This window comes from Odocoileus virginianus, chromosome 18 (genome assembly GCF_023699985.2).
Source record: "Odocoileus virginianus isolate 20LAN1187 ecotype Illinois chromosome 18, Ovbor_1.2, whole genome shotgun sequence".
Classification (NCBI taxonomy): domain Eukaryota; kingdom Metazoa; phylum Chordata; class Mammalia; order Artiodactyla; family Cervidae; genus Odocoileus; species Odocoileus virginianus.
Window position 1 is genome coordinate 44509888 of NC_069691.1, and position 26461 is coordinate 44536348.

The following is a 26461-nucleotide window of genomic DNA, read 5'->3' on the forward strand; positions in this document are numbered from 1 at the left end:
GCTTTTGAATTGGTGGAGTGTGGGTGGGAGGGTCTGAATACAACAAAAGATGGCAGCATTTGCTTTTTTACTTCCTGTCTGCTCGCTGGAGCTAGGACATAGCATCTCATCCTCTCTGGCCCTCAGACTGTGACTAATACCATTGGTTTCTCTGGTTCTCAGGCCTTCTGGCTCAGACTGATCTACACCACTGGCTTTGCTGAGTCTCCAGCCTACAGAGGGAAGATCATGGGACTTCCCATCCTGCATAGCCAGGTGAGTCAATTCCTCATAATCAGTCTCTTCATAAGCGTAGACATCATACTGGTTCCGTTTCCCTGGAGAAACAAGATAGCCAATCTCCATCTCACTGGTCACAAATCTTCACAAAACTCTCACGTGAGTTTCCTTCAGTTCATCTTTGAAGTGGGGATGAAGCTCTCCTATACTAACTGCAAAGAGGAGTATGTTCATTCAGGCAATAAGCATTTATTAAGCACCTACTAAGTGTGGAGCTCTATTGGATGCATAGGAGCCAGCTGTTCGCAAGATGCTCTGAGCTCCTCGGAAGGAAACTGCATCCATTTGCTCCAGGGTTTTATCCCCCAAAGATGCAGTGCAGTGCAGTGAGAAGGGGTCCCTTTCTGCTCCATGACCTGGGGCCTTCGTCTCGGGGGAGGATGAGCACCCTGGAGAGGTGCATCCCTCCTTGCAAAAGCTTTGGGAAGCAGATTGAAGATCTGTCACCTGAAGGGGTCTGGGCTTCTTGGTTCAGTTGCCTTTTGCGTGACCCCAGCCTCACTGAAGAAGAGAGGATGGCAGGCAAAAGGACTGCGCTCAGAGTGAGGAGAGCCAGTGCCGGGGCTGCTCTGTGACTGATGGGCTGTGTAATTGTTATTGTTTAGTTGCTCAGTCACGTCAGACTCTTTGTGACCCTGTGGACTGTAGCCCACCAGGCTCCTCTGGCCATGGGGACTCTCCAGGCAAGAATACTGGAGTGAGTTGCCAGTCCCTTCTCCAGGGATCTTCCTGACCCAGGGATCAAACTCGGGTCTCCTACACTGGCAGGTGGCTTCTTTACCGCTGGGCCACCGGGGAAGCCCGAGCTGTGTGATGCCTGACGCTTTTCTCAGTGTGGTGTGCGCTAGGTCATTGTGAAGTGGGTCTCGTTTTGGGTCACATAGGTGTGTTGAGATGCATGAATGAGGAAAGACCTTTCTGAGCAGGAAGTTCAACCTATGCGGTATTAGGCGGCGATGGGGGGTGGGGTGGCAGGGTGGGGGAGGGCAGAGCTGACCTCGAAGCCAGGACCCAGCCCGCAGCACTCACCATCCTCACACAGGTTCAGCTTGGACAGGCTCCTGCCATCAAAGGGCTCCTCAAAGATGGAGCTGGAGTCGCGGTCGCTCACGGTGGCGTGCAGGTACATGGCTTTGTTCTCCATCGTGTCCTGCAGCAGGAGAGAAGAGGGCAGATACAGGGGAGAGAGAATAAGCTGTAGTTGGAGATGGAAATGAATCTGTAGAGCAAGGTGTCACCTGGATGCCCCCGAGCATGACCACCTCGTGATGACCCCGAGCCTGAACACAGGGACCCTCCCCCATCAGCAGGCGTCAGCCACCGGGATCCGAATCTCCTCCTCAACTTCCTTGGCTTGGAGAGGTCACAGTCCTGGGCACCTTTCTGACCATGGGCTCTGTCCTCTCCCTCTCATGGCTCTGGGTGGGGCTGGAGCCCTGAGCTGGCGGGGAGGGCACCGAAGGCCATGCCAGGGGGGGCTGGGACGGGCCAAACCTCCTGAGCCACACAGAAGACTCTCCAAGCTTCTGGAGTCCTGGGCACGGCAGGGAGACTGGGGTTTCTGCTCTGTGTTGGAAATGGGGGAAACTAGGCTATGAAACAGTACAGAGACCACCAGACCAGAACTGAAACCAGAACTGTTCCCAAACTTGGCTGGGCTGGCATGGTCAGATAAGCTGGGTTCAGGGGGCCACAGCCAGGACTGACCCCCATGGGAGTCAGGGGAGCAGGAGGCCTTGGTGGGGTTCCCTAGACACTAAGGCCTGGGCAGCCCTAGACCAGGAGAGGGCCCTGGTGTCTGGATGGTCTCCTGGGTGGCTGGGGCTTTGAGTGGACCCCGTGGAATTCCAGGAATGCCCCCTCGACACGGGGAGGTGCCACGCTATTTGAAATGACCCAGCCCCGTTTACACAAGCGTGCACCACGCGATCCCATTTTGCAATATCTACACATTCCAGAGTACACGGCGGGAGATTATATGTGGAGATGTTCTGGGTTCCTCCGGGTGAGACGTGTTCCAGGAATCTGGTGGGGCTTGTGGGGATTTGCGCTTCGTTTTGTTTTCTCTATTTTTGGGGTTTTCTACGATATGTTTGCGTTCTTTGTATAATCACAAGAATTCATTTGTGGGGTTGGATCACAAAGTGTTTATTTACATAAAATACTGGATATTCTTTTCCCACATAGACGCTCAGTGGTTTCATAAATGACTCTCTGCTTTTAGCTCACTTCCAGTCATTAGTTTATGTTGACTTTTGGTTCTGATACTCTCTATGTAGATTGTTGTTGTTTAGTAACTAAGTTGTGTCCAACTGTTTGCAACCCCATGGCCTGTAGCCCACTAGGTTCATCTGTCCATGGAATTCTCCAGGCAAGAATACTGGAGCAGGTAGCCATTCCCTCTACCAGGGGATCTTCCCAACCCAGGGATCAAACCCAGGCCTCCTGCATTGCAGGTAGATTCTTTACCACTGAGCCACCAGGAAAGCCCATAGCTGTATGGATAATGAACCAAAAAAATCCACTTTTAAAGAGTGGATTCTTTGGAAGATAAATGCCCTGGGAGGATAAGCGGGTCCTAGGCCCAGCATGGAGCCAGCTCGACCCTGAGGACCAGAGAGCCGGCTGGGAGAGGGAGTAGGGCCTGGCACGTGGCCAGAAGGGGACACCAGCCGCCGACTGAAGGGAAGAGGCAACACCCCATTCCAGTAAGTGGGGACAGTGAAGGAAGAGGCTGGCTGGATCCCTCTGCTGGACACAGCAAACACAAATCCCCTATTTTCATGACCTGACCTTTCTTTCCAGGGACCTATGACCTCAGGGCTTAGAGGAGGCCAGAGCCTACAGGGGCCATCCACCTGTCTTTCCACTGGCCCTGGAGGGACGGATGGGGTGTCTGCTTTTGACCTCCAGTGATGAGAAGCCACAGGCCTTGCACACATGTACACACATACGCATATATGCACATGCCCACTCAGGGTGTTCCTAGACCCTGTGGGCCTTCCCCGCAGCCTCTGGGAGGAAGGGGTGGAGAGGAGCCCACAGCCCTGCCAGCATCTCTCCTCCCTGCCCCCTGGGGATCCTGGAGCCCTGAACCCAGCTTCTGCCGGGCTGCAGTTCTGTCCAGTTTTCGAGTCTCCGATGCTGGCCCTCTGTCCAAGTCCTCCACCCAGGGAGGGCCTGGAGGTGGGGCCCCAGGCGGCTCCGCTGCTAAGCTATAGAGGACACACCCTCATTTCACGAGCGCTCTGTGCGGCACCCCACCCTCTGGCCTCAGTCCTGGGGAGCGGCGAAGCAGGAGGCCAGTGTCTCCTCTGAGAGGGGGAACCCTCTCTCTGCCAAAGGCAACAGCAGCTGCTGCCAGAGCCTGTGGGGGCACGAAGTGCCAGGGCGGAGGTGCAGAGCTGGGGCTGCTCCACTTTCCCCATCTGCCTTTCCACCTTCTCTCTCTGCCCATCAGCTCCTGGACCAGAGCTGGGAGGCGGGGCTCCTTATCTGGAATGTGTCTGTCGGGGCGGCCCCTCCCGGCCCCCTCCCCACCCCTCAGCTGGTGGAGCTGGAGCCTGGGGGTGGGGGAGAAGAAGAGGGGCCAGATGTGAGCGCGCTGAGATGGGAAGCGCTCAGCCGACTCTGCTAATGTTTGTTACTGGGGAATGAAACCTAAGAGCTCTCTGTCTGCCCCAGGTTTTATTTGGGACTGTTTTTCTTTCTTGAGGAATGGGGGGCAGGAATTTAGACCTTCCCATCATTGGTTGCAGAGCCTTTGGGCCAAGTCTGAGCAACTGACTGCCAAGTGTGGTGATGATAGAGCAGTGCCTCCAGCCTCCACCCCCCACCCCTGGAGCATGTGTGTATGTGCGTCCCACACCATACAGACCGTACGCCATCAGGAGCTCCCCGCCTCCCAGGGGCACTGGGAAGGGGCAAGTGGCATCCCGAAGAATGTCAGAGAGGACGAGTTCCAGCATTTAACCCCACCCAGGGCACTGGCCCCACACGAGGCTTCTCCGGCCAGGATGCATGTGTCGGTCCCTTTCGGTGGCCGCCTGTTGGTCCCAAAGTGATGCAGGGAAGAGGGCCAGGTGGGGGCCCTGGAACCAAGAGAGCTGGAAGGGAGGGGGCCAGTGCCATGGAAACCTGGGCAGGGTGTAGACACCAAAGTGACCTGTGGGGAGTGGGGGCTCAGAGGACAGGGGGTCCCAAGCTGGTGCCACATCTTATCCCCGGAGAGCTTGATCCGTCAGCTAACACATCCAGCCTCAGCCTTTGCAATGGGGAGGACGCACCTCCCAGCCACACGGGCTCTGTGAGTCTCCTGTGGAACAGGGCATGTGTGAGGGCTGTATGGATGGGGCAGGTGGGGAGACAGTGGTGGAGCCGGGTGACCACCCACAGTCCCCCGGCATCTTCTGATCCTGCCAAGCAGCCTGGTGCAGGGGTCTCTGGGTCCCCTCGACCTCCTAGCTAGTCCCAGAAACAATGTCATGTGGACCCCTTTGCAAAAGCAATCACGAATGCAGACCAGACCTGGGAGCCGCACCTTGATTCTCAAAGCCCCCCTCCAGGCAGCAGCAGGGCTCAATCAATTCTTCCTGCAGAGGGGTGGCCCCAGCCTTGCTGGGTTCCAGCATTTAACTCTATAGGGCTCATAACTCCTCAAAATCAGATAGGGGTCACCGTGAACAAGGTCTTCTCTGGAGAGAGAATCGCTAAGGAGGTTTTAAGCCCTTTCCTCCTCTAACTGTGCTCAGTTCATCTGAAGCATCACTCAGAACTAGAGAGGTGCAGATGGTTTATAAATAAGCTCTGCCTTCCTATGTTCCAGCGCTGGGCACACCCACAGGCACACGCATGCACACACATTCACCACACACGTGGAGAGACTGGCACCTGTACCATCTGCTCCCTGAAGAGGCTCTGGAGCTCTGACACAAGCCAGGCAGAGTTGCCACTAAGGCGATCACTTCCTCTGGCTCCCAAATACCCACACTCACCAGCCCAGGCAGATGGATGAAAACCTGGCAGATCTCCCAGGACCTGCACCTCCACGCGATGCCCAAGCCCATGCCCTGTGTCCCCCGGCTGCCTTTAGGAAGCCATGCCCAGGTGCCAGGACAGTCAGTGCCCAGACTCACCTGAGTGCCCCCAGTGAAGCTGCAGAACCTGTCCCCTCAGTTCCTGGCATTTGCCATGCTGGCTGGAGAGCTGGCCACTGCCCCCACCCCGAGACCCAGGCAGCCCCTCAGAGCTCGTCCCCACTGCCAGCCGAATCCAGACGGAGTCATAGAAAGAGACTGCGCGGTGCCCAGGGTCTCGGGGGTCACTTCTCCAGGAGGTTCAGATCAGGAGGCAAGACTCAACCTCGTGCCCAAGTGGGAGTCCCTTGGTGTCTGGCCTCGTTCAGCCTCGGGCAGCGCGCGAGATGTTCTGTGGAGGCACCAGCGGCTCCGCTAGGTACTGACTGAGCCGTGAACTGCAGCTGCACTGGCCGCCAGGCTTTATAAAGTTCTTGGAGCAATTGCGAGGCTCCCCTGGGGCCTAGAACGCATCCTCCCTCTAGTGGCCAATATCAGCATTACAGCTTCACACAGGAATGCCTGCTGCGTCCAGAGGAGCCTTGGTCTTGGGACTCCACCCTCCTGTTCTAAAGGCTCTGCTCGAGATACTTTTTGGAAAGCTTCTAGCGGAATGGCAGCTAAACCTGGCTTAGGAGCTGCCCAAGGAACCCAGCCTTGTAAATTTATTTATAGGACGAGATTGGCATTGCTCAGTTCATTCACCAAATTTGGGGTAGAATGACCACTTTCCGTGTTTTCTTGGAGTCATATCTACCCTTAAAGGACACAGGCTGCCCACACCAGGGAGATTCAGAAGAGGACTCTGAGGGTGCTGAAGGAACTTCCCAAAGTCAAGTTCAATGCGGTTCATCAAGGAAGCCAGGATTTCTGAAGCACTGACATTGTACAAGGGTTAGGCTACAGGGGTGAGTGAGAGAAGGCTACTGTCCTTTAGGGGGTTGCAACCCAGGCTGAGAGGCAGGCTTGGACACAAATAACTGCGGCGCTACTGGTAGAGAACCTAGGAGACATAAGAGACACAGGTTTTTTTGTTTGTTTTTTTAAGAGACACAGGTTTGATCCCTGGGTTGGGAAGATCCCCTGGAGAAGGAAATGGCAACCCACTCTAGTATTCTCGCCTGAAGAATCCCATGGACAGAGGAGCCTGGCAGACTACAGTCCATGGCGTCACAAAGAGTGGGGCACAACTGAGCATCTGATCACACACCTGTAAATCTCAGCATAACTGTTTAATGTGTGAAAACAGGAGCTCTCACCAAAATGTTAAGGGGGTGATTACCTTCATTCAGGTTGAGATGGTGATGGGAGAAGCATCAGAGAAATCCTGAAAACAATCTGAACCATGGTACATGGTCAGTTTGTATGTATGCCCCTTCCCCCGCCTCCCACCCCAGAGACAGAGTTCCGAAGGTAAAGTTCATGAACATTTGCCCGTTTATTGGTTACAAAGTCAGCCTTAGCACTGGAGGGGCAGACCTCCTACCTGAGAATAGTCTGCCAGGGCTCAGCTCTGCCCCCATCGCATGCAGCCAGCAAACCACAGCTGAGTCACAGAAGTCTTAGTCACTGACAGTGACTGCCTCCTGGCCGTCCCTGGGAGGGAGCTACAGTGTGGGGCTGTGGGGCTCCGTTTTACTGGAAAAAGCAGTAACTTATCGTAATGATGATGATAATTATAATTGGAGGATAAGGAAGAGGAATGAGGGGAGAGGATGGGGAGAAAGAGGAGGAGGAGGAGAAAGGGAAAGAAGTGAGAGCAAAACATTTCATCATATGTTCCCTGTGCCAGGCAATTCCAAGTGCTTTTCATATATTAACTCACTTAACCTTGATGACAGCCCTGTTAGGTAGGCACTGCCATTGGTGGTGGCTTAGCCACTAAGTCATGTCCGATGCTTGCAATCCCATGGACTGTAGCCCACCAGGCTCCTCTGTCTGTGGAATTCTCCAGGCGAGAATACTGGAGTGCCATTTCCAGTGGGTTGCCATTTCCTTCTCTAGGGTATCTTCCCCTCCCGCGGGGATCAAAACAGCATCACTTGCATTGCAGGCAGATTCTTTACCAGTCAGCCACCAGGGAAGCCCAGGCACTGCTATTATCCCCATTTCATAGAGACAGAGGAAATAGGTGATTTGTCCAAGGTCAAGCAGCCAGCAAGTGCCAGAGTTTGATTCTACTCCAGGCAGTGTGACCGTAGAGTCTGTGACCACTCCCGTAACTGCCTCTGATGAAAAAGAGTGTGTTTCAGTCACCCATCAAGTCACCAGTGTTCCTAAGAATGTCATCTTACAAATAGCAGGAAATGTGCTTAAAGTGTTATCTCCGAGCATCTCATTGCAGAGAATGTATTTATTAGCAGTAAATGCAGTGATTGGTGAGACCATGGTGATGTCCTACTTTACAGCAAAGTGATTCATTTATGCATATATATATTCTTTTCAGAATCATTTCCATCATACATTATAATAAAATATTGAATATAGTTCCCTGTGCTATACAGTAGATCCTTGTTGTTTATCTATTTTATATATATAGTATGTATCTGCTAGTCCCAAATTCCTCATTTATCCCTTCCCCACTCCCTTTCCCCTTTGGTAGCCATAAATTTGTTTTCTATGTCTGTGAATCTGTTTCTACTTCAAAAATAAGTTCATTTGTGTCATATTTTATATTCCACATGTAAGTGACATCATATGGTATTTGTCTTTCTCTTTCTGACTTCACTTAGTATAATAATCTCTAGGTTCATCTATGCAAATGACAGTTCATTCTTTTTTTATACACACACATACATAACACTATATTGTCCTTATCCATTCATCTGTTGATGGGCATTTCAGTTGCTTCCATGCCTTGGCTATTATAAATACTGCTGCTATGAACATTGGGGAGAATGTATCTTTTTGAATGAGAGTTTTTGTTTTTTACTGGACACATGCCCAGGATTGCTGGATGATATGGTAACACTATTTTCAGTTTTTTAAAAGAATCTCCTTACTGTTCTCCATAGTGGTTGCACCAATTTACAATTCTACCAACACTGTAGGAGGACGCAGAGCATTTTTCTTAACACTCCCACACTGCTGTGCCCTGGCCATAGGGAAAGGGAAGAATGGGGACCCCAGTGCAGCCCAGGCTCTTGGCTGAGAGCCTCCCTTTACCACTGGCAAGTGATGACACAGATGGAGTTCTCTGCAAGCGAGACCCATGAATGGATATAGAACCATTAAGCTATAAAATTGTAGGAAGCATGAAGCTTAACCTTTTAAACTCAGCTTCAGGCAAGAGGACGTGCCTTTCCCTTGTTCTTTCTGATTTATTTCACTTCTTCCAGTGATAAGAGTAGTCTATATTGTTGCCTGGAGCAGGAGTTCATTCTCTGTTTCTTCTTTTTGGCTGAGTGACATTCCATCTTATGCACAGAGCATGATTTGTTTATCCATTCTCCTTCTGATGGGCTTTTGGGTTGTTTCTAATCTTTGTCTGTTATGAATAAAGCCACCCGAACAGCAAAGAGTTTTGATCGTGAAGTATAGGAATGACCTGTGAGGCAAGATTTCTAGTGGGTGAGAGTCCTTCATAGGCAGCTCATAGCTCAGGTGGAACTTCTTGTCACCTGAAATCAGCATGGTCCACAACATGGCTTGCTTCCATTCAATCGCAGAAGGCATTTTTTTTTTTTTTTTAGCAGAATATGAGTTCTGGTTGCTTTTTTTTTTTTTTTTTTTGGCTGCACCAAGTCTTGCATCTTGCAGCATGCAAGATCTTCAATCTTCATTGTGGCCTGTGGGATCTCTTAGTTGCTGCCTCCGGGATCTAGTTCCCTGACCAGGGATCGAACCCCCAGGACCCCTGCATGGGAGCTTGTAGTTTTAGCCACTGGACCACAAGGAAAGCCCCACAGAAGGCATTTATAATAGGGATCTCCCCACCCAGACGGTATTATGAAACTGATTGCCCTGAAGGAGAGTGGGATACACTTCTGAAGTAGCTGCATCTATGGATGTGGAAGCCAGTGAGGTCCATCAGGTGCTCAAGTGCTTCCCACTTTCTTTGAATGATTTCATTTGATTGTCCCAACAACTCTCTAGGGTGGAGGTGGGGAGCTATCATCCTCAGTTTCCATTTGGATAAACCCAGCAATCCTGAAACTGAAGGTCACAGTACTGGGCTCTCAGACGCAACATCCACAGCGGTCCTCTACTCTGGAGCTTCTTCATCTGCAGAGATTCCTTCCCTGCATTCAGTTATTTATTCAACAAACATTTGTTGTGGAACCTTGCAGCATATCCTGACTGTTTTCACAAACATGAATTAGACCTAGCCCCTTCCTTCAGGATCTCTTTCCTGGGGGAAAGAGGTCTGAGAGATGAGAATCACAGCCTGGCAACCCTCAAGGGGTTCCTCATGGCTTCAGGCTAGATGAATCTCAAACCTTCACCCTCAGGCCTGACTTTGTTTCCCCCCCCCCACCCCACCCCACCCCCGCCCAAGAGATTCTTTTTCTCCCCCAACCAAAAAAAAAAAAAAAACTCTTAAAAATCTAACATATCTAAAGAAAAATGGACAAAACATAATCCAATTTGTACATTCTTCACAAACTGAATAGGAGCCAACACCTGAGTCAAGGGCAGAACAGACACTCCCTCAGAAGTTCCTCTCTAGCTCTCCTGGTCCCTAATCCCCCCAACACTGGTCACCACCATCCCATAGTCCATCACTATAGATGATTCTGCCTGTTCTTGAACTTCATATACATGGACTCATTCACTGTATGTCTAGCTTCAATAGTATGTTTCAGATTGTTCCTTTCTGGTGTTTAGCAGTAGTTCATTCATTCTCACCGCTGTGGGTCCTCCACTGTGTGACTATCCTTTCTACTGTGGATGGCCATTTGGGTTAAGTTCCAGGTTTTGATTGTTCTAAAGAGTGCCACCATGACCATTCACATGCATGTCCCCTGGTGAACAAATGGGTGCATCTCTCTTGGGTATATACCTTGGAAAGGAATTGCTGGGTCATCAGGTGGCCTGTGTTCAGCTTCAGTAGATGTTGCCCAAGAACTCTGCAAAGTGGTTGTACCAGTTTACCAACCTCCAGCAAAGCATGAGCGTTTTAGATGGTTCACATCCATGTGTTAGTGACATCTATCTTTTGTAGAGGCATCATACTGTGTTTTGGGATTCCTTGGTGGCTCAGTTGGTAAAGAATCTGCCTGCTAATGCAGGAGATGTGGGTTCAATCCCTGGGTTGGGAAGATCCCTTGGAGAAGGAAATGGCAACCCACTCTGGTATTCTTGCCTGGAGCATCTCTATGGACAGAGGAGCCTGGTGGGCTATAGTCCATGGGGTTGCAAAGAGTCGGACACAACTGAGCAGGCACCTACGCAAACATACTGTATTTTGTTTTTTAATATTTATTTATTTAGGCTGTGCTAGTTCTGAGTTTCAACTTGCAGGATCTTCATTGTGGCGTGCAGACTTCTTAGTTGCATGCAGGATCTAAAATAAGACCAGGGATCAAACCCAGGCCCCCTGCATTGGGAGCTTGGAGTCTTAGCCACTGGACCATGAGTGAAGTCCCAAACTGTGGCTTTAATTTGCATTTCCCTGATGACCAGTGAAGCTGATCTCCTGTAACTCTACTTATTTAGTCTGAATTTCTTTTTTTTTTTAACCTGGACTCTAGGCCTGAATTCCCAGCTGTCTGTGTATCTCCATTTACACCAGCAGGTCTCTGCTTGATGGATTTGTGTTGACTGTTGCGTCTGTGTGGAGTGGTTCCTGCACATGTTTCCATGATGAACTCTTGCCTCCTTCTAGTCTTTTCTCAAATGTCACGCTCTCAGCAGAGCTGACCCTAAGGTTCCTGTTTAAAATCACTCTCCAGGACCTGCCTGGAGATTCTCCATACCCTTGGCCTTTTTTTCTTCATTACCCCATAGACTTAATTTATGCTTGCTGATGATTATTACTGTATTGTTGATGTTCTGTGGAACACCAGCTCGTGAAGGCAGCTCACTCATGCAACCCAAAGGCCTACACCAGTGCCTAACAGACCGCAAGGGCTGCACAGAGAAGCATTGTTGTTGCAGGGAGAAGTCAATTCTGACTCCACCTTGGAACTGTTTGACTTGCTTTCCATTGCTTTTCTTACTGGTCCTACATAATGGGCTGCCTCAGAGAATCCTGCCCCTCTGCCATTAAATTGCCTTTGTTCAGAGACCCTGTCCGCCTGTGGATGGCAGGAAGGAAGAAATTAACACATCCTCCTGCCTGAGGTTTGCCATTCTAGGAGATGTTTGCAAGATTGATGGCCTTTTTACTTTGTTTTCTCACTGCACCCCGCCCCCCACCCCATCTCAGATCCATAGAAAAAAACTGGCATCCAGACTCTGATAAGAAGATTATTTTGAGATATTAGCCTGCTGTCTTCTCAGACACTAGCCTTACCTCGGTCACGGATGCTATCATGCAGCGGGCAGAGTGAGCTTGGACTTGGTAATTGTGTGAAGATCTGGGGTTGAAAGTGTGTTCTAGGCACAAGAGACACGTTGATGCACAGCCCCCACTATGGAGACAAAGTGGACATGCGCGAGGGGCAGGTGTGGCCTGTGTGGCTGAGCTCAGCGAATGCAGGAGGAGCGGCCTGGGAGAGTCTGAGCACAGGGTTAAACCTGGGCCACTGCTCCTCTCATGGCATCCTCTTTTTCCAGGGAGCTTAAAGTTCCCGGATCATATATTTAGGATTTGTTGGTTTTTTTTTACATATATCTTCACTGTAATTTACTATTTATTTTTTTTAATTGAAGTATAGTTGATTTACAGCGTTGGGCTAGTTTCAGCATACAGCACCATGGTCTCAGTTCAGTTCAGTCGCTCAGTCGTGTCTGACTCTTTGCGACCCCATGAACCGCAGCACGCCAGGCCTCCCTGTCCATCACCAACTCCCGGAGTTTACTCAAACTCATGTCCATTGAGTCAGTGATGCCATCCAACCATCTCATCCTCTGTCATCCCCTTCTCCTCCTGCCTTCAATCTTTCCCAGCATCAGGGTCTTTTCCAATGAGTCAGCTCTTCACATCAGGCAGCCAAAGTATTGGAGTTTCAGCTTCAACATCAGTCCTTCCAATGAACACCCAGGACTGATCTCCTTTAGGATAGACTGTGGATTGGATCTCCTTGCAGTCCAGGGACTCTCGAGAGTCTTCTCCAACACTACAGTTCAAAAGCATCAATTCTTCGGCACTCAGCTATCTTTATAGTCCAACTCTCACATCATACATGATGACTGGAAAAACCATAGCCTTGACTAGATGGACCTTTGTTGGCAAAGTAATATCTCTGCTTTTTAATATGCTGTCTAGGTTTGGTCATAACTTTCCTTCCAAGAAGTAAGTGTCTTTTAATTTCATGGCTGCAATCACTATCTGAAGTGATTTTGGAGCCCAAAACAATAAAGTCAGCCACTGTTTCCCCATCTATTTGCCATGAAGTGATGGGACCAGATGCCATGATCTTAGTTTTCTGAATGATGAGTTTTAAGCCAACTTCTTCACTCTCCTCTTTCACTTTCATCAAAAGGCTCTTTAGTTCTTCTTCACTTTCTGCCATAAGGGTGGTGTCATCTGCATATCTGAGGTTATTGATATTTCTCCCAGCAATCTTCGTTCCAGCTTGTGCTTCCTCCAGCCCAGTGTTTCTCATGATGTACTCTGCATATAAGTTAAATAAGCAGGGTGACAATATACAACCTTGACATACTCCTTTTCCTATTTGGAACCAGTCCATTGTTCCATGTCCAGTTCTAACTGTTGCTTCCTGACTTGCATACAGGTTTCTCAAGAGACAGGTAAGATGGTCTGGTATTCCCATCTCCTTCAGAATTTTCCACAGTTTATTGTGATCCACACAGTCAAAGGCTTTGGCATAGTCAATAAAGCAGAAATAGATGTTTTCTGGGACTCTCTTGCTTTTTCGATGATCCAGTGGATGTTGGTAATTTGATCTCTGGTTCCTCTGCCTTTTCTAAAACCAGCTTGAACATCTGGAAGTTCACGGTTCACGTATTGCTGAAGCCTGGCTTGGAGAATTTTAAGCATTACTTTACTAGCGTGTGAGATGAGTGCAATTGTACGGTAGTTTGAGCATTCTTTGGCATTGCCTTTCTTAGGGATTGGAATGAAAACTGACATTTTCCAGTCCTGTGGCCACTGTTGAGTGTTCCAAAGTTGCTGACATATTGAGTGCAACACTTTCACAGCATCATGTTAGGATTTGAAATAGCTCAACTGGAATTTCATCACTTCCACTAGCTTTGTTCATAGTGATGCTTTCTAAGGCCCACTTGACTTCACATTCCAGGATGTATGGCTCTAGGTGAGTGTGAGTGACCACACCATCATGATTATCTGGTTCTTGAAGGTCTTTTTTGTACAGTTCTTCTGTGTATTCTTGCCACCTCTTCTTGATATCTTCTACTTCTGTTAGGTCCATACCATTTCTGTCCTTTATTGTGCCCATCTTTGCATGAAATGTTATATATATCACAGCACAGTGATCTATATATATATATATATGTGTGTGTGTGTGTGTGTGCATATATTCTTTTTCAGACTCTTTTCCATTATAGGTTATTACAAGACATTGAATATATTTTCCTATGCTATACAGTAGGTCCTTGTTGGTTACCTATTTTATATATAGTAGTGTGTATCTGTTAATCCCAAATGCCTAATTTATTTTGAAAATTAAATTAATTGTGCCACAGTACCCTGGAGGAGGGCATGGCAACCCACTCCAATATTCCTCCCTGGAGGATCCCCATGGACAGAGGAGCCTGGTGGGCTACACTCCATGGATTGCAAAGAGTCAGACATGACTGAGCGACTATGCACATCATACACGTAACACAGGGCTTCCCTGGTGGTTTAGAATTTGCCTGCAATGCAGGAGATCTGGGTTCAATCCCTGGGTCAGGAAGCTACCCTGGAGAAAGGAATGGCAACCTACTCCAGTATTGTTTCCTGGAGAATTCCATGGACAGAGGAGCCTGGCAGGCCCCAGTCCATGGGGTCACAAAGAGTCAGACATGACTGAGCAACTGAAACTTTCACATATAGTATAAAATATAGCATCTTGAGTTTTTAAGTATATATGGTACATAGTAGTTAGATAAATCCACAGTATTGTGTGACCCATCTACAAGACTGTTTTATCTTGCAAAACTGAAACTCCCATCAAAAATAACCCTTTACTCCCTTCCCTGTCTGGGAGCCAACATCTATTTATACTTTCTGTCTCCATGAATGTGACAATCTAGATATCTTATTATTTCTTCATTTGTGGTTTGCTCTACGAAAATATATGCTTTATGATTTTTACCTTTAGTCTTCATTTCTTTTTAACCTGGTTCAGGTGAAATATAAAAACTTTTAACCTGGTTCAAGTGGAATATAAATACAAAAAAAAAATAAACTTGTCCATGGTTCACAAACCAGTGTTTATCTTTTTCTGTCATTGTAGGCTTTGTAGGAATATCCTGACAAAAAGTACATAATGTCTCAAAACCCAGAATTTACATTAACCCTTTATTTATTTTTTTTTCCATTTATTTTTATTAGTTGGAGGCTAATTACTTTACATCATTGCAGTGGTTTTTGTCATACATTGAAATGAATTAGCCATGGATTTACATGTATTCCCCATCCCGGTCCCCCCTCCCACCTCCCTCTCCACCCGATCCCTCTGGGTCTTCCCAGTGCACCAGGCCCGAGCACTTGTCTCATGCACCCAACCTGGGCTGGTGATCTGTTTCACCCTAGATAATATACATGTTTCGATGCTGTTCTCTTGAAACATCCCACCCTCGCCTTCTCCCAGAGTCCACAAGTCTGTTCTATACATCTGAGTCTCTTTTTCTGTTTTGCATATAGGGTTATCATTACCATCTTTCTAAATTCCATATATATGTGTTAGTATACTGTAATGGTCTTTATCTTTCTGGCTTACTTTGCTCTGTATAATGGGCTCCAGTTTCATCCATCTCATTAGAACTGATTCAAATGAATTCTTTTTAATGGCTGAGTAATATTCCATGGTGTATATGTACCACAGCTTCCTCATCCATTCGTCTGCTGATGGGCATCTAGGTTGCTTCCATGTCCTGGCTATTATAAACAGTGTTGCGATGAACATTGGGGTGCATGTGTCTCTTTCAGATCTGGTTTCCTCGGTTTGTATGCCCAGAAGTGGGATTGCTGGGTCATATGGCAGTTCTATTTCCAGCTTTTTAAGAAATCTCCACACTGTTTTCCATAGTGGCTGTACTAATTTGCATTCCCACTAACAGTGTAAGAGGGTTCCCTTTTCTCCACACCCTCTCCAGCATTTATTGCTTGTAGACTTTTGGATAGCAGCCATCCTGACTGGTGTATAATGGTACCTCATTGTGGTTTTGATTTGCATTTCTCTGATAATGAGTGCTGTTGAGCATCTTTTCATGTGTTTTTTTGCCATCTGTATGTCTTCCTTGGAGAAATGTCTGTTTAGTTCTTTGGCCCATTTTTTGATTGGGTCATTTATTTTTCTGGAGTTCAGCTGGAGGAGTTGCTTGTATATTTTTGAGATTAATCCTTTGTCTGTTGCTTCGTTTGCTATTATTTTCTCCCAATCTGAGGGATGTCTTTTCACCTTGCTTATAGTTTCCTTTGTTGTGCAAAAGCTTTTAAGTTTCATTAGGTCCCATTTGTTTATTTTTGCTTTTGTTTCTAAAATTCTGGGATGTGGGGCATAGAGGATCCTGCTGTGATTTATGTCAGAGAGTGTTTTGCCTATGTTCTCCTCTAGGAGTTTTATAGTTTCTGGTCTTACATTTAGATCTTTAATCCATTTTGAGTTTATTTTTGTGTATGGTGTTAGAAAGTGTTCTAGTTTCATTCTTTTACAGGTGGTTGACCAGTTTTCCCAGCACCACTTGTTAAAGAGGTTGTCTTTTTTCCATTGTATATCCTTGCCTCCTTTGTCAAAGATAAGGTGACCATAGGTTCGTGGATTAACCCTTTAAAAAAAAAACATTGTTTAATTATAGTGAATTGAATCAATTTAGGTCTTGTTCAGCAGAGTTTTTGTAAAAAGTAGTTATTGTATACACAGGAAATGATGTGGGAATTTGACTTGTGTGGTTCTCTACAAGTTTGTTTGATCAATAACATAATGCTTTCTGGCTTGTCATCTTATTGTTTATCTCACAGCACCCATCTGATCTTAACTGAAATCCATCACCCACCTCCAGCCGCAGGCCTCACTGCCCCTTCCAATAGCTAAATGTTGGGGGAGGAACGATAAAGCCCAGGAAGGGGGCTTCTAAATCAGCCCAGGCCTCTGGGAGAGTCTGTGTCTGATCAGCTTTATGTCTCTCCTTTGTTGTCGCTCAGTCGCGTCCGACTCTTTGTGACCCCACGGACTGCAGCATGACAGGCTTCCTTGTCTTTCACTCTCTCTCAGAGTTTGCTCGAACTCATGTCTATTGAGTTGGTGATGCCATCCAATCATCTCATCCTCTATCGCCCCCTTCTGCCCTCAATCTTTCCCAGCATCAGGGTCTTTTCCAGTGAGTTGGCTCTTTGCATCAAAAAGGGGGCCAAAGTATTGGAGCTTCAGCATCACAGTCCTTCCAATGAATATTCAGGGTTGATTTCCTTTAGGATTGACGGGTTTGATCTCCTTCCTGTTCAAGGGACTCTCAAGAGTCTTCTCCAGCACCACAATTTGAAACATCAATTCTTCAGTGCTCAGCCGCCTTTTTGGTCTGCCTCTCACATCTGTACATGACTACTAGAAAAACCATAGCTTTGACTAGACAGACCTTTGTCGGCAAAGTGATCTCTCTGCTTTTTTTTTCCCCTCTCTCTCTGCTTTTTAATATGCTAAGTTTGATGTAGCTTTCCTTCCAAGGAACAAGCATTTTTTAATTTCATGGCTGCAGTCACCATCTGCAGTGATTTTTGGCACTCAAGAAAATAAGATCTGTCACTTTTCCCACTTTTTCCCTATTTGCCATGCAGTGATAGGACCAGATGCCATGATCTTAGTTTTTTAAATGCTGAGTTTTAAATCAGCTTTTTCACTCTCCTCTTTCACTGTCATCAAGAAGCTCTTTAATTCCTCTTCACTTTCTGCCATTAGACTGGTATCATGTAGTGACTTTTATTTCTTCCTGCACAGTTTTCTGTATCTGCCCCCCCCAAAAGTACATGTATTTTGTTAATGAGAAAAATCCAATAATCATCTTTAAAAGATGATTCTAACAATGTACAGCTGAACTCAAAGTTGTAGACTCATATTATTGAGTCTAGACCTTAATCTGAGAATTCCTACGTGCGTGTCCTTTGGCAAAGCACTAAGCTCTTGGTCTCAGTATTTTCACCTGACATAAAGATAATAACCCCTTTTCACAGGGCAGTTCTGAGGGTCATATGGGATGGGACAGTGGCTATAAGCCCACTAGTTTCATGAGATATTCTTCAGAATCCTTTGAAATAGGTTTCTCTGGTAAAACTAAATGTGTCCTCTTATTGCAGGACTTATCAGAGCCTTTAAGGTGGTATTGAGCATGGTGCCTTCCCAAGCGGGCGGTGGGGGGAATGTTAAGGTTTCTCCCTTTTTAAGTGCACATGGGGAACAGAGCTCATGCTCCACAGCTGGTGCAGAAGGAAATTCTGAGCTAAGGTAGTGAAAAGACTTTGTTTACAATTTAAATAAAAACAGATGTCAGAAAACTGTGAGGCTTATTCCTTTGAGTGTCAAAGAATAGAAGATGGCTCATGCTGAAGGGGTGGGGGGAGGAGACATTCAGTCCTGTCTGTCCCCTTCCTGGGGTGGAGGGAGACCCGGTCCCACCAGCCCCACCTGCGGTTGCCACCCCAGCCTGCAGCAGAGCCTGATAAATATTTGAGAGCCGGACGCCTAAAGCATGCGTTTCACCTCCTTGATCAAGGCCAGTGACTGCCACTCCATCTTGGTTTCTTCACCTTGATCCCCACTGAGACCAGTGCCTTCTCACCCCGCCCCACCCACACCCATCTCCCTCGAGCCTGTGCTCCAGACTTTCCAGCTCCAGACTTTCCAGCGCAGCTCACAGCAGGACCAGCCCAAGCCCCGCCCCTCTCCGGAAGTATCCTCTGCCTTCCTCTTCTCTCATTGGCTCTTGTGCTCAGGGGTTGCCCCACCCCCTCAGGTCCCCGAACAAAGTACTCTAGGATTTTTTGAGCTCAGGAAGGTCAGAGTTCATGTGTTATCCTCCTGTGTGTCACCCCTCCAGCATCTAAGCCAGCATCAGCCCCAGGGCAGGTGTTAGGTCAGCACTTACTAATTGATGACCTGACAGTCAGCTTAAAAGATGCCAAAAACACTGGAACCCCAGGCAGGACACTCGACCTCGCCTCCACCTCCCAAGCGCTGTGGGTGTGGACAAATCTCCCAACCTTTTCAAATCTTACAGTTTCCTCATCTGTCAGACTGGGTTATGACTCCGTGGCCTTCCTGTCTGCAAGGGTTACTACAAGGGAGAAGAATGTTGAAAACTCAAAGGAGTTCGCAAATGTTAGCCATTGTTGTCATTTTTCAGGGTTGATAGCTCCTGACAGATGGAGTATTCATCATGATGTGGTTCCCTCTCTGGTGTCCAGCTGCTGACAGCTGGCGCGGAGTCCGAGGCAGTGGGAGCAAGGGCCTCCACCTCGTGGAGTTCCCTGCTCAGCATCCAGTATGGAATCCTCCCAACCATCTGCTTCAGCCCCTTGTGTTCGACTCATTTTCATTCATTTCCCAGAAGGTGTGGGGATGATGGATTACAGGAGACAGCTCAAGTTTTCTGACACTGGTCCAGGCTTTTAGGCACTGAAGGCCATGGGTGCCTCTCCCCGTCATGTGCATAGGCCAGAGACCAAGAGTAGGGCTTGCCCGGACTTCCTCCTCTTGTCAATACCCCGTGGGACCCAGCATAGGTCACATAGTGAGGGACTTGAAGGGGATCTGTCTTGGAGCTGAGATGATGTAAATTTTGTTTGGGAATTGAGTGATGAAGTAATTTTAATGTGAGCAATTTGTAATTGGGAGCCAAACATGTTCATTCAAGTGAATCATAAGGAACTTCTCAAAAGAGGGCGAAAATTGGGGCCAAAACTCAGAAGACGAGATTTAGTGGGATAAATGTAAAACAGATAGCAGTGCTGGGGAAACTCATCTGTTTACGTACAGGATATGGGATAGCAAGCCTCTCAGGAACACATAGGGAAAAAACATAAGATTTTAAATGACTTCAAGGTTGATGTAAGTCAGCAGGGGTTGAAAGAAACAGATATTCAGCTATTTCGAAACTTAGGTTGCATTAACAGAAGTATGGTGAGCAGAAAAAGGGAGGTGACAACACCTGAAGTCTACATCAGTGAGCTCACACCTGGTGAAGTATGCTCAGTTATAAGGTGCCTCTGATTGAAAGACTAGGTTGCAGCTTAGAGGGTGCCCACAGGAGTGACTAGGATGGAGAAGGGTCTGGAAACCAACAGGAAAGAGAAGTATTAAGCCCAGAGCAGAAATCACTCAAGGGGATGTGTTTTCTGCTGTCAGATATGTGAAGAACTGTCATAGGGAGCGGTGTTTGTTTTGTTTTGTTTAAATAATACAAGAGGGGGGTCAGATTTCTATTCAACATATAGAAGCTCTGGGTTTCCCAGTTGGCCCTAGTGATAAAGAACCCCCCTGCCAATACAGGAAACGAAAGAGACACGGGTTCAATCCCTGGATCGGGAGGATCTGCTGGAGAAGGAAATGGCAACCCACTCCAGTATTCTTGCCGGAAGAATCCCATGGACAGAGGAGCCTGTCCATAGGGTCACAGAAAGTCAGACGCAACTGAGTGACTTAACTCACATGCACCACAGTGCTGCCTAAGTTTAGGTTTTTATAGAAGCTCTTATTCGCAACAGCTGTTTGGATCTCGGTGTTCTGGCTTGTGATGGAAACTTCACATTGTTTAATCAGAGCCTGGGTAACCTGTGCTTGATGGAAGTACCACACAGGGGTCTCCTACACCAGGAAACTGGTTGGAGCCGGTGACCTCTGACATCTCTCCCAAGTTGATGAGCACCTCTACATGAAAAATTTCCCTGCCTTGTTAAAAAGTGACTTACACTGCTTTTTCTGCCTAGATTGCTTTGGCTGGGGGAAGGAAAGAACATTCCATGCATGCTTTTCATATTAAGAACTGAGTACAGGAAACATTATCTTCAATAAATATAATAATAATAATAAAGATATTTTGGCTGTGTATTATGCCAGAAAGAGAGAAAAGGAGAAAAAAGTGGGGAAAGTTAAAGAGAAATCGAGAAAGAATGAGGGAGGTAAAAGAGAAGAAGATGAGGCACATAAATGGAAAAAAGGAAAGGGAGGGAGAGAAAAGGGAGAGGAAGGGAAAGAGTGAAGGAATCAGACAGAACATCAAGTGACAGAATATATTTCTTTTTTGTCCCCCTTCCTGAAGCACTGGATACATATCATAGCTCATGCAAAATGGAGGTTTTCTTTAATTTAGATTTTACATTTATCAAAGGTATGCATGCATTTTATTTTTTATGCAAGCATTTTATATAGTTTTTAAAAATAATCAAATAGTTCTATAGCTTTATTATGAAATCAGCAGATCCCTGAATGCTCAAACCCAAATCCTAATTCCCGTAGGCACCCATTTCAACTTTTATAGTTATTTGTTATCCTTCTTTCTACCTTTCTGAATAACACAGTTATACTGCTATTTCTTGATTTTTGTTTGTTTTATGCATTATCCATTCCCACTATGGAGAGAAGAATTAGCTTTCTTTACCTCCCACATCAAATAATATTTCTTCCCCTGCTCTCCTAGTAAAGCCATCTCATGGTTTTTTTTAATATCATTTTCAGTTTAATTTGACTATGTAAATCAGTTCTGTTTACAGCCAAGTCATGCAATATATATTATTTCTTCATTTTCTTCTACAACATTTGACTTTTCCCAGAGTAATTAATTATCTTATTTTTCTGATTCTGTAGTTTTTTTATTTATCTATCATGAATTCTTCTCTAATCTCCAGCCTCCCCCACATCATTTGCATTCATCTCTTCTAGATACAGTCAAGTACATATGGTATTCTACCAATTCATATTCCTGTAGATATCCCCCCAAATTTCTGATTGGCTTCATGTGGACCAGTTGCTGTCTACACTTGCTGCTGCTGCTTAGTCACTAAGTCAGGTCTGACCCCGTGGACTGTAGCCCGCCAGGCTCCTCTATTTATTGGATTTCCCAGGGAAGAATGCTGGAGTGGGTTTCCACTTCTGTCTCCAGGGGATCCTCTAGACCCAGGGATCAAACCTGCATCTCCTGCATTGGCAGGTGGATTCTTTACCACTGAGCCACCTGGGAAGCATCTCTACACCTAGTTCATGGATATTATCCAGAGATTTTCCTTCACCGTAATCCTGGAGCTTCTCCTTGATTCGTTCTTAGGTTGGAACTTCTGCTTTCTTACTATCCTGCCTTTCTCTTCCTTGTTTGGTGGTGCACATTTATGGCAGAATACTTCTATGGAGATTTTGCATGGCTGAAAATATCTTTACTTTTACCTTCACCCTTGACTAATAGTTTGGGCATAAAATTCCCATTTTATATCCAAGTTGAGATATTTCCTCCTCCAAATGTTTAAGACACTCTACCATTGTTAGCTTCCAATATTATGACATTCAAAGCCATTCTTATCCCTGATCCTTACTTATGACCTTCTTTCTTTCCTCTTTATAAATGCTTGAAGTTTTCTCTGTCCCCAGTACTTTGAAATTTTACAAATATGAATGTTGATGTGGGCCAGTTTGTACCCGTTGTTCCAGGCACAAAATGAGACCTTTCAGTCTGAAATCTCAGGTTCTACATTTTTCGGAAAGTTTCTTGAGTTATTCCCTTCACAATTTCCTTCCCTCCCAGCCACCCCCCGCCACCACCCCCGCCCCTGCCTTTTGTCTTTTAAAATTCTTCTTATTCAGTTGTTGCACTTTCTGGACAAGTTCTCTAATTTTCTTAGCTTTTAATTCCCAGGTTCCATCTTCTCATTTTTTTGTGCCTACTTTTGGGGATATTTCCTTGAGTTTATCTTGCAAATGTCCTTTTTAACTTTAAAAAATTTTCTGCTAGCAAATTTTTTGTTTTTCTTGGAGTTTCTTACTCTGTGATACATTTTCATCATAGAACTTTCTTTTCTCATCTGTGCAATATCTTTACATGTCTCCCTAAAGATATTAAAATATATTCTAAAAAATGTTTTCTTCTCCCTATTACTGTCTCTATTGCCTCTGAGCTGCTTATATTCTGTTTGTTTTGTTCTTATTCTCTTATGTGAGAGATTGTTCTGTTCTTTAAAGTCTTCATTGTCTCTCATATTTAGGAGTGGAGGACTGAAAAAGCTATTTGAAAGAATGGATCAACTCAGGGTTTCACTGTAGGGTGATCTGGATGGACTATTTTACAAGTGAACCCCCAATATTTGTCTTTAAGATTTTTTTTTCATGTTGTTTGATCATCTTCAGCCTTCTCTTTTGAGAGTCTAAGACTGGCAGTCAATTTTCTGGGAGCTGAAGGGAAAAGAGGGCTGGCACCTGGGCACCAGCATCCTGCTGTGCACTTAATGTGTTCTCAGGATGCTGCTGCTGCTGCTAAGTCATAACCAGGCTTGATGTTTCTCAGTCTAGAAACTTCCCAGGGAGCAGCCTACAGTTCTCTACTGGGGAGAGGAGGAAGCAATCACTCCGGAGTGTGGAGTCGATGAGGCTCGCTGGGCTTTGAAATGCATGCTGTTGTTCAGTTGCTCAGTTGTGTCCGACTCTCTGTGACCCATGGACTGCAGCACGCCAGGCCTCCCTGTCCTTCACCATCTTCCAGAGTTTGCTCAGACTCACGTCCATTGAATCGGTGATGCCATCCAACCATCTCATTCTCTATTGTCCCCTTCTCCTCCTGCCCTCAATCTTTGCCATCATCAGGGTCTTTTCCAGTGACCCACAATGTGATGGTATTAGGAAGTGGGGCCTTTGAGAGGGGACTTGGCCGTAAGACTGAAGCCCATGTTCTTTTTATTAATTACTGAAGTATAGTTGATTTACACTGTTGTATTCATACTAATTTCTGCTACGCAGCAGTGTGACTCGGTTATATATATATATATATATATATATATATATATATATTCTTTTTCATATTCTTTTCCATTATGGTGTATCACAGGATATTGAATATAGTTCCCTGCACTATTCAATAGGACTTTGTAGTTTATCCATCCTACATATAATAGTTTGCATCTGCTAATCCCAGACTCCCAGTCCATCCCTCTCCCTCCCCATCGACAAGTCTATTCTCTGTATCTGTGAGTCTGTTCTGTTTTGTAGATAAATTCATTTGTATCATATTTTAGATTCCACATATAGGTGATATCATGTGGTATTATTTATCTTTCTCTTCCTGACTTTTATTGTTGTTATTCAGTTGCTAAGTTGTGTCTGACTCTCTGTGACCCCATGAACTGCAGCACGCCAGGCTTCCTTGTCCTTCACTATCTCCCCATGTTTTCTCAAACTCACGTTCATTGAGTCAATGATGTCATCCAGCCATCTCATTCTTGTCACCCCCTTCTCTTCTTGCCCTCAGTCTTTCCCAGTATCTTACTTTACTTAGTTTGATAATCTCTGTGTTCATCTGTGTTGCTGCAAATAGCATTATTTCATTCTTTTTAATGACTGAATAGTATTCCATTGTGTGTAGGCACCACGTCTTCTTTATCCATTCATCCTCTGATGGACATTTCAGTAGCTTCCATGTCTTGCCTATTGTGAATAGTACTGCTATGAACATAAGGGCGCATGCATCTTTTTGAATTATAGTTTTGTCCAGGTATATGCCCAGGAATGGGATTGCTGGATCATGTGGCAACTCTATTTTCAGTTTTTTTCAGGATGCTTCATTACTATTTTCCATAGTGGCTGCACCAATTTACATTCAAGGGTGGAGCCCTTGTGAATAGGATTAGTGTCCTCATAAAAGAGGCCTCAGAGAGCTCCCAGGGAGAAGGCCCTGGCTATGAACCAGGAAGTGGGTTCTCACCAGACACTGAATCTGCCAGGACCTTGATTTGGACTCCACAGTCTCTAGAGCTATGAGAAGTAAATTTCTGTTGTTTATAAGCCACCCAGCCTGTGGTATTATTATAGTGGTCCTAACGGGTGAGGACATCAAGCACAAGCTTCTGTCCCCACTGAAGTCCCATAACTCTTTGGATCTCTCTTTAGGTTTGGTTTTGTTTATGGAGGTCACCCCCACATCTTCACATGATTACAAGCTTGCTTGAGGAGGGATTGACTCTTAGGCACTGGAACCCTTCAGACTTAGTAGGCAGGCAGTGTTTGTTGATGCAGTCCAAGCATGTGTTGGAGAAGAATTTCCAGACACAAAGCATTTCAGAAGGGAGTGACTTGATCAAAAACAAAGAACAGAGATAATGTGGGCACTCCAACCTCCCGACAGACCAGGGAGATTCGACGGTTTTCATGGGTTAGTAGCCAATTTTTGTAGCCTCAAGATGAAGAAAAATCCTGCTGGAAGGTTGGCATTAGGTGATTGGTTGGGGTGCTCTCGGCTGACTACCAAGAGGGGGAATTTTTGCCTAATTTGGGCTCAAGAACCTGGCCAGAGAGGATCACAGGGGCTCTTATTGGCAGTGGCCACAAAGGGGCTAAGTCAGCGTTGGAGGTGACCTTTCTTCTGGGCTCTGCCTCTGTGCCCTTGGGGCAGGACTCAGCAGTACTGTGCACCAGTGGCGGAGAGCTGGTGATGAGCACAGGTTCGGAGCGCGGAGGCAGCCAGTCTCAGGTCTTGTCAAGGATGCACCAGTCCTCCCTGGGTTCTGGGAAGACTGGTCCATTGTCATGGACTGAACTGTGTCCCCTTCAAGTTCACATGTTGAAACTCCAGCCTCCCCCTACCACTATCTCAGAATGTGACCGTGTCTTTAAAGAGATAGTCTGGTTAAAATGAGGCTGATGGGTAGTCTCTAATCCAATCTGACCAGTGTCCATGTAAAAAGGGGAAACTCAACAATATTATGTTGGCCTCTGCCACACGTCAATATCGTAGAGCAGCTGTTCTCCAATAATTGCATTTTGTTCTATAAATATAAAAGAAAAAATCCTATGAACAACCACCTTAACACAGCCAGTGTAGAATATTAGCTTCTGAAGGTGAATGCTCAGATTATTCCAGATACAGGGAAAACAACTGAAGAGAGGAATGGGAATGGGGTCATTTCCCTTTTAATTTAAGGGAGTCCACATTCTTCATTTTAATGAAGAGGAATTCACGCAAAGTTTATTAAAAGTTAAAGTGATTGCACTATTCATGGCTTTTGTGGCTGCCATTTATATTTAATTTCTGAAGAAATCAATTAATTTTGTAAAATTAAAAAAAAAAGAGGAAACTAGAGGAAACTCAAACACACGGGAAGATCCTAGGAGAGCGCAGACAAAAGAAAAATGGTGTGAGGCTGCAGTGACAAGGCAGTCTTCTACGGAACATAGAGGGAGGTCTCCAAGCAACCCTGCCGACACCTTGAACTTCTAGCCTCCAGAATTGAAGAGAATAAATTGCTTTTGTTGCAGCCACAGGGTCTGTGGTATTTTGTTACAGCAGCCCCAGAGACTAAGACACCCATGAATATGTATAGTAAACCAGGTTCTGATTTACCAAGCAGACACTATTTTCATTTCTATGTAGAAATTGGAGCAACTTCTAGGCTCAAATTGGAAAAAACTTCTCTTTGTTATAAACCAGTGATAAAAGAAAACAGAAGAATATGGAGAAAATGTAAATATTTCTCCCCACTGGAAAAGAATGTGCAGTGTATCTGATTGTCTTGTGGCTGAGGTCTTTATTAGCATCTTTTACAGCAAGGAGTGTATATGTTCCCTTTTCCAGGCATAATGAGATTTCTGTAAAAGCTGGAGAAAAACCACGGGGTAGGGTCTGATTTG

General features: G+C 46.0%; 1 protein-coding gene across 1 annotated transcript in view; it reads right to left on the reverse strand.

Moving 5' to 3' along the window:
- Positions 1-5763, reverse strand: part of SCARA5 (scavenger receptor class A member 5) — a 130134-nt gene extending 124371 nt beyond the window's left edge. The window contains exons 1-2 of the mRNA XM_020877900.2: positions 5415-5763; positions 1309-1429 (exon numbers count right to left, since the gene is read on the reverse strand). Of these exons, the coding sequence (XP_020733559.2) occupies positions 1309-1423 (115 nt within the window). The 5' untranslated portion in view covers positions 1424-1429; positions 5415-5763. The remainder of the gene's footprint in view (positions 1-1308; positions 1430-5414) is intronic.
- Between the last annotated feature and the right edge of the window lie 20698 nt (positions 5764-26461).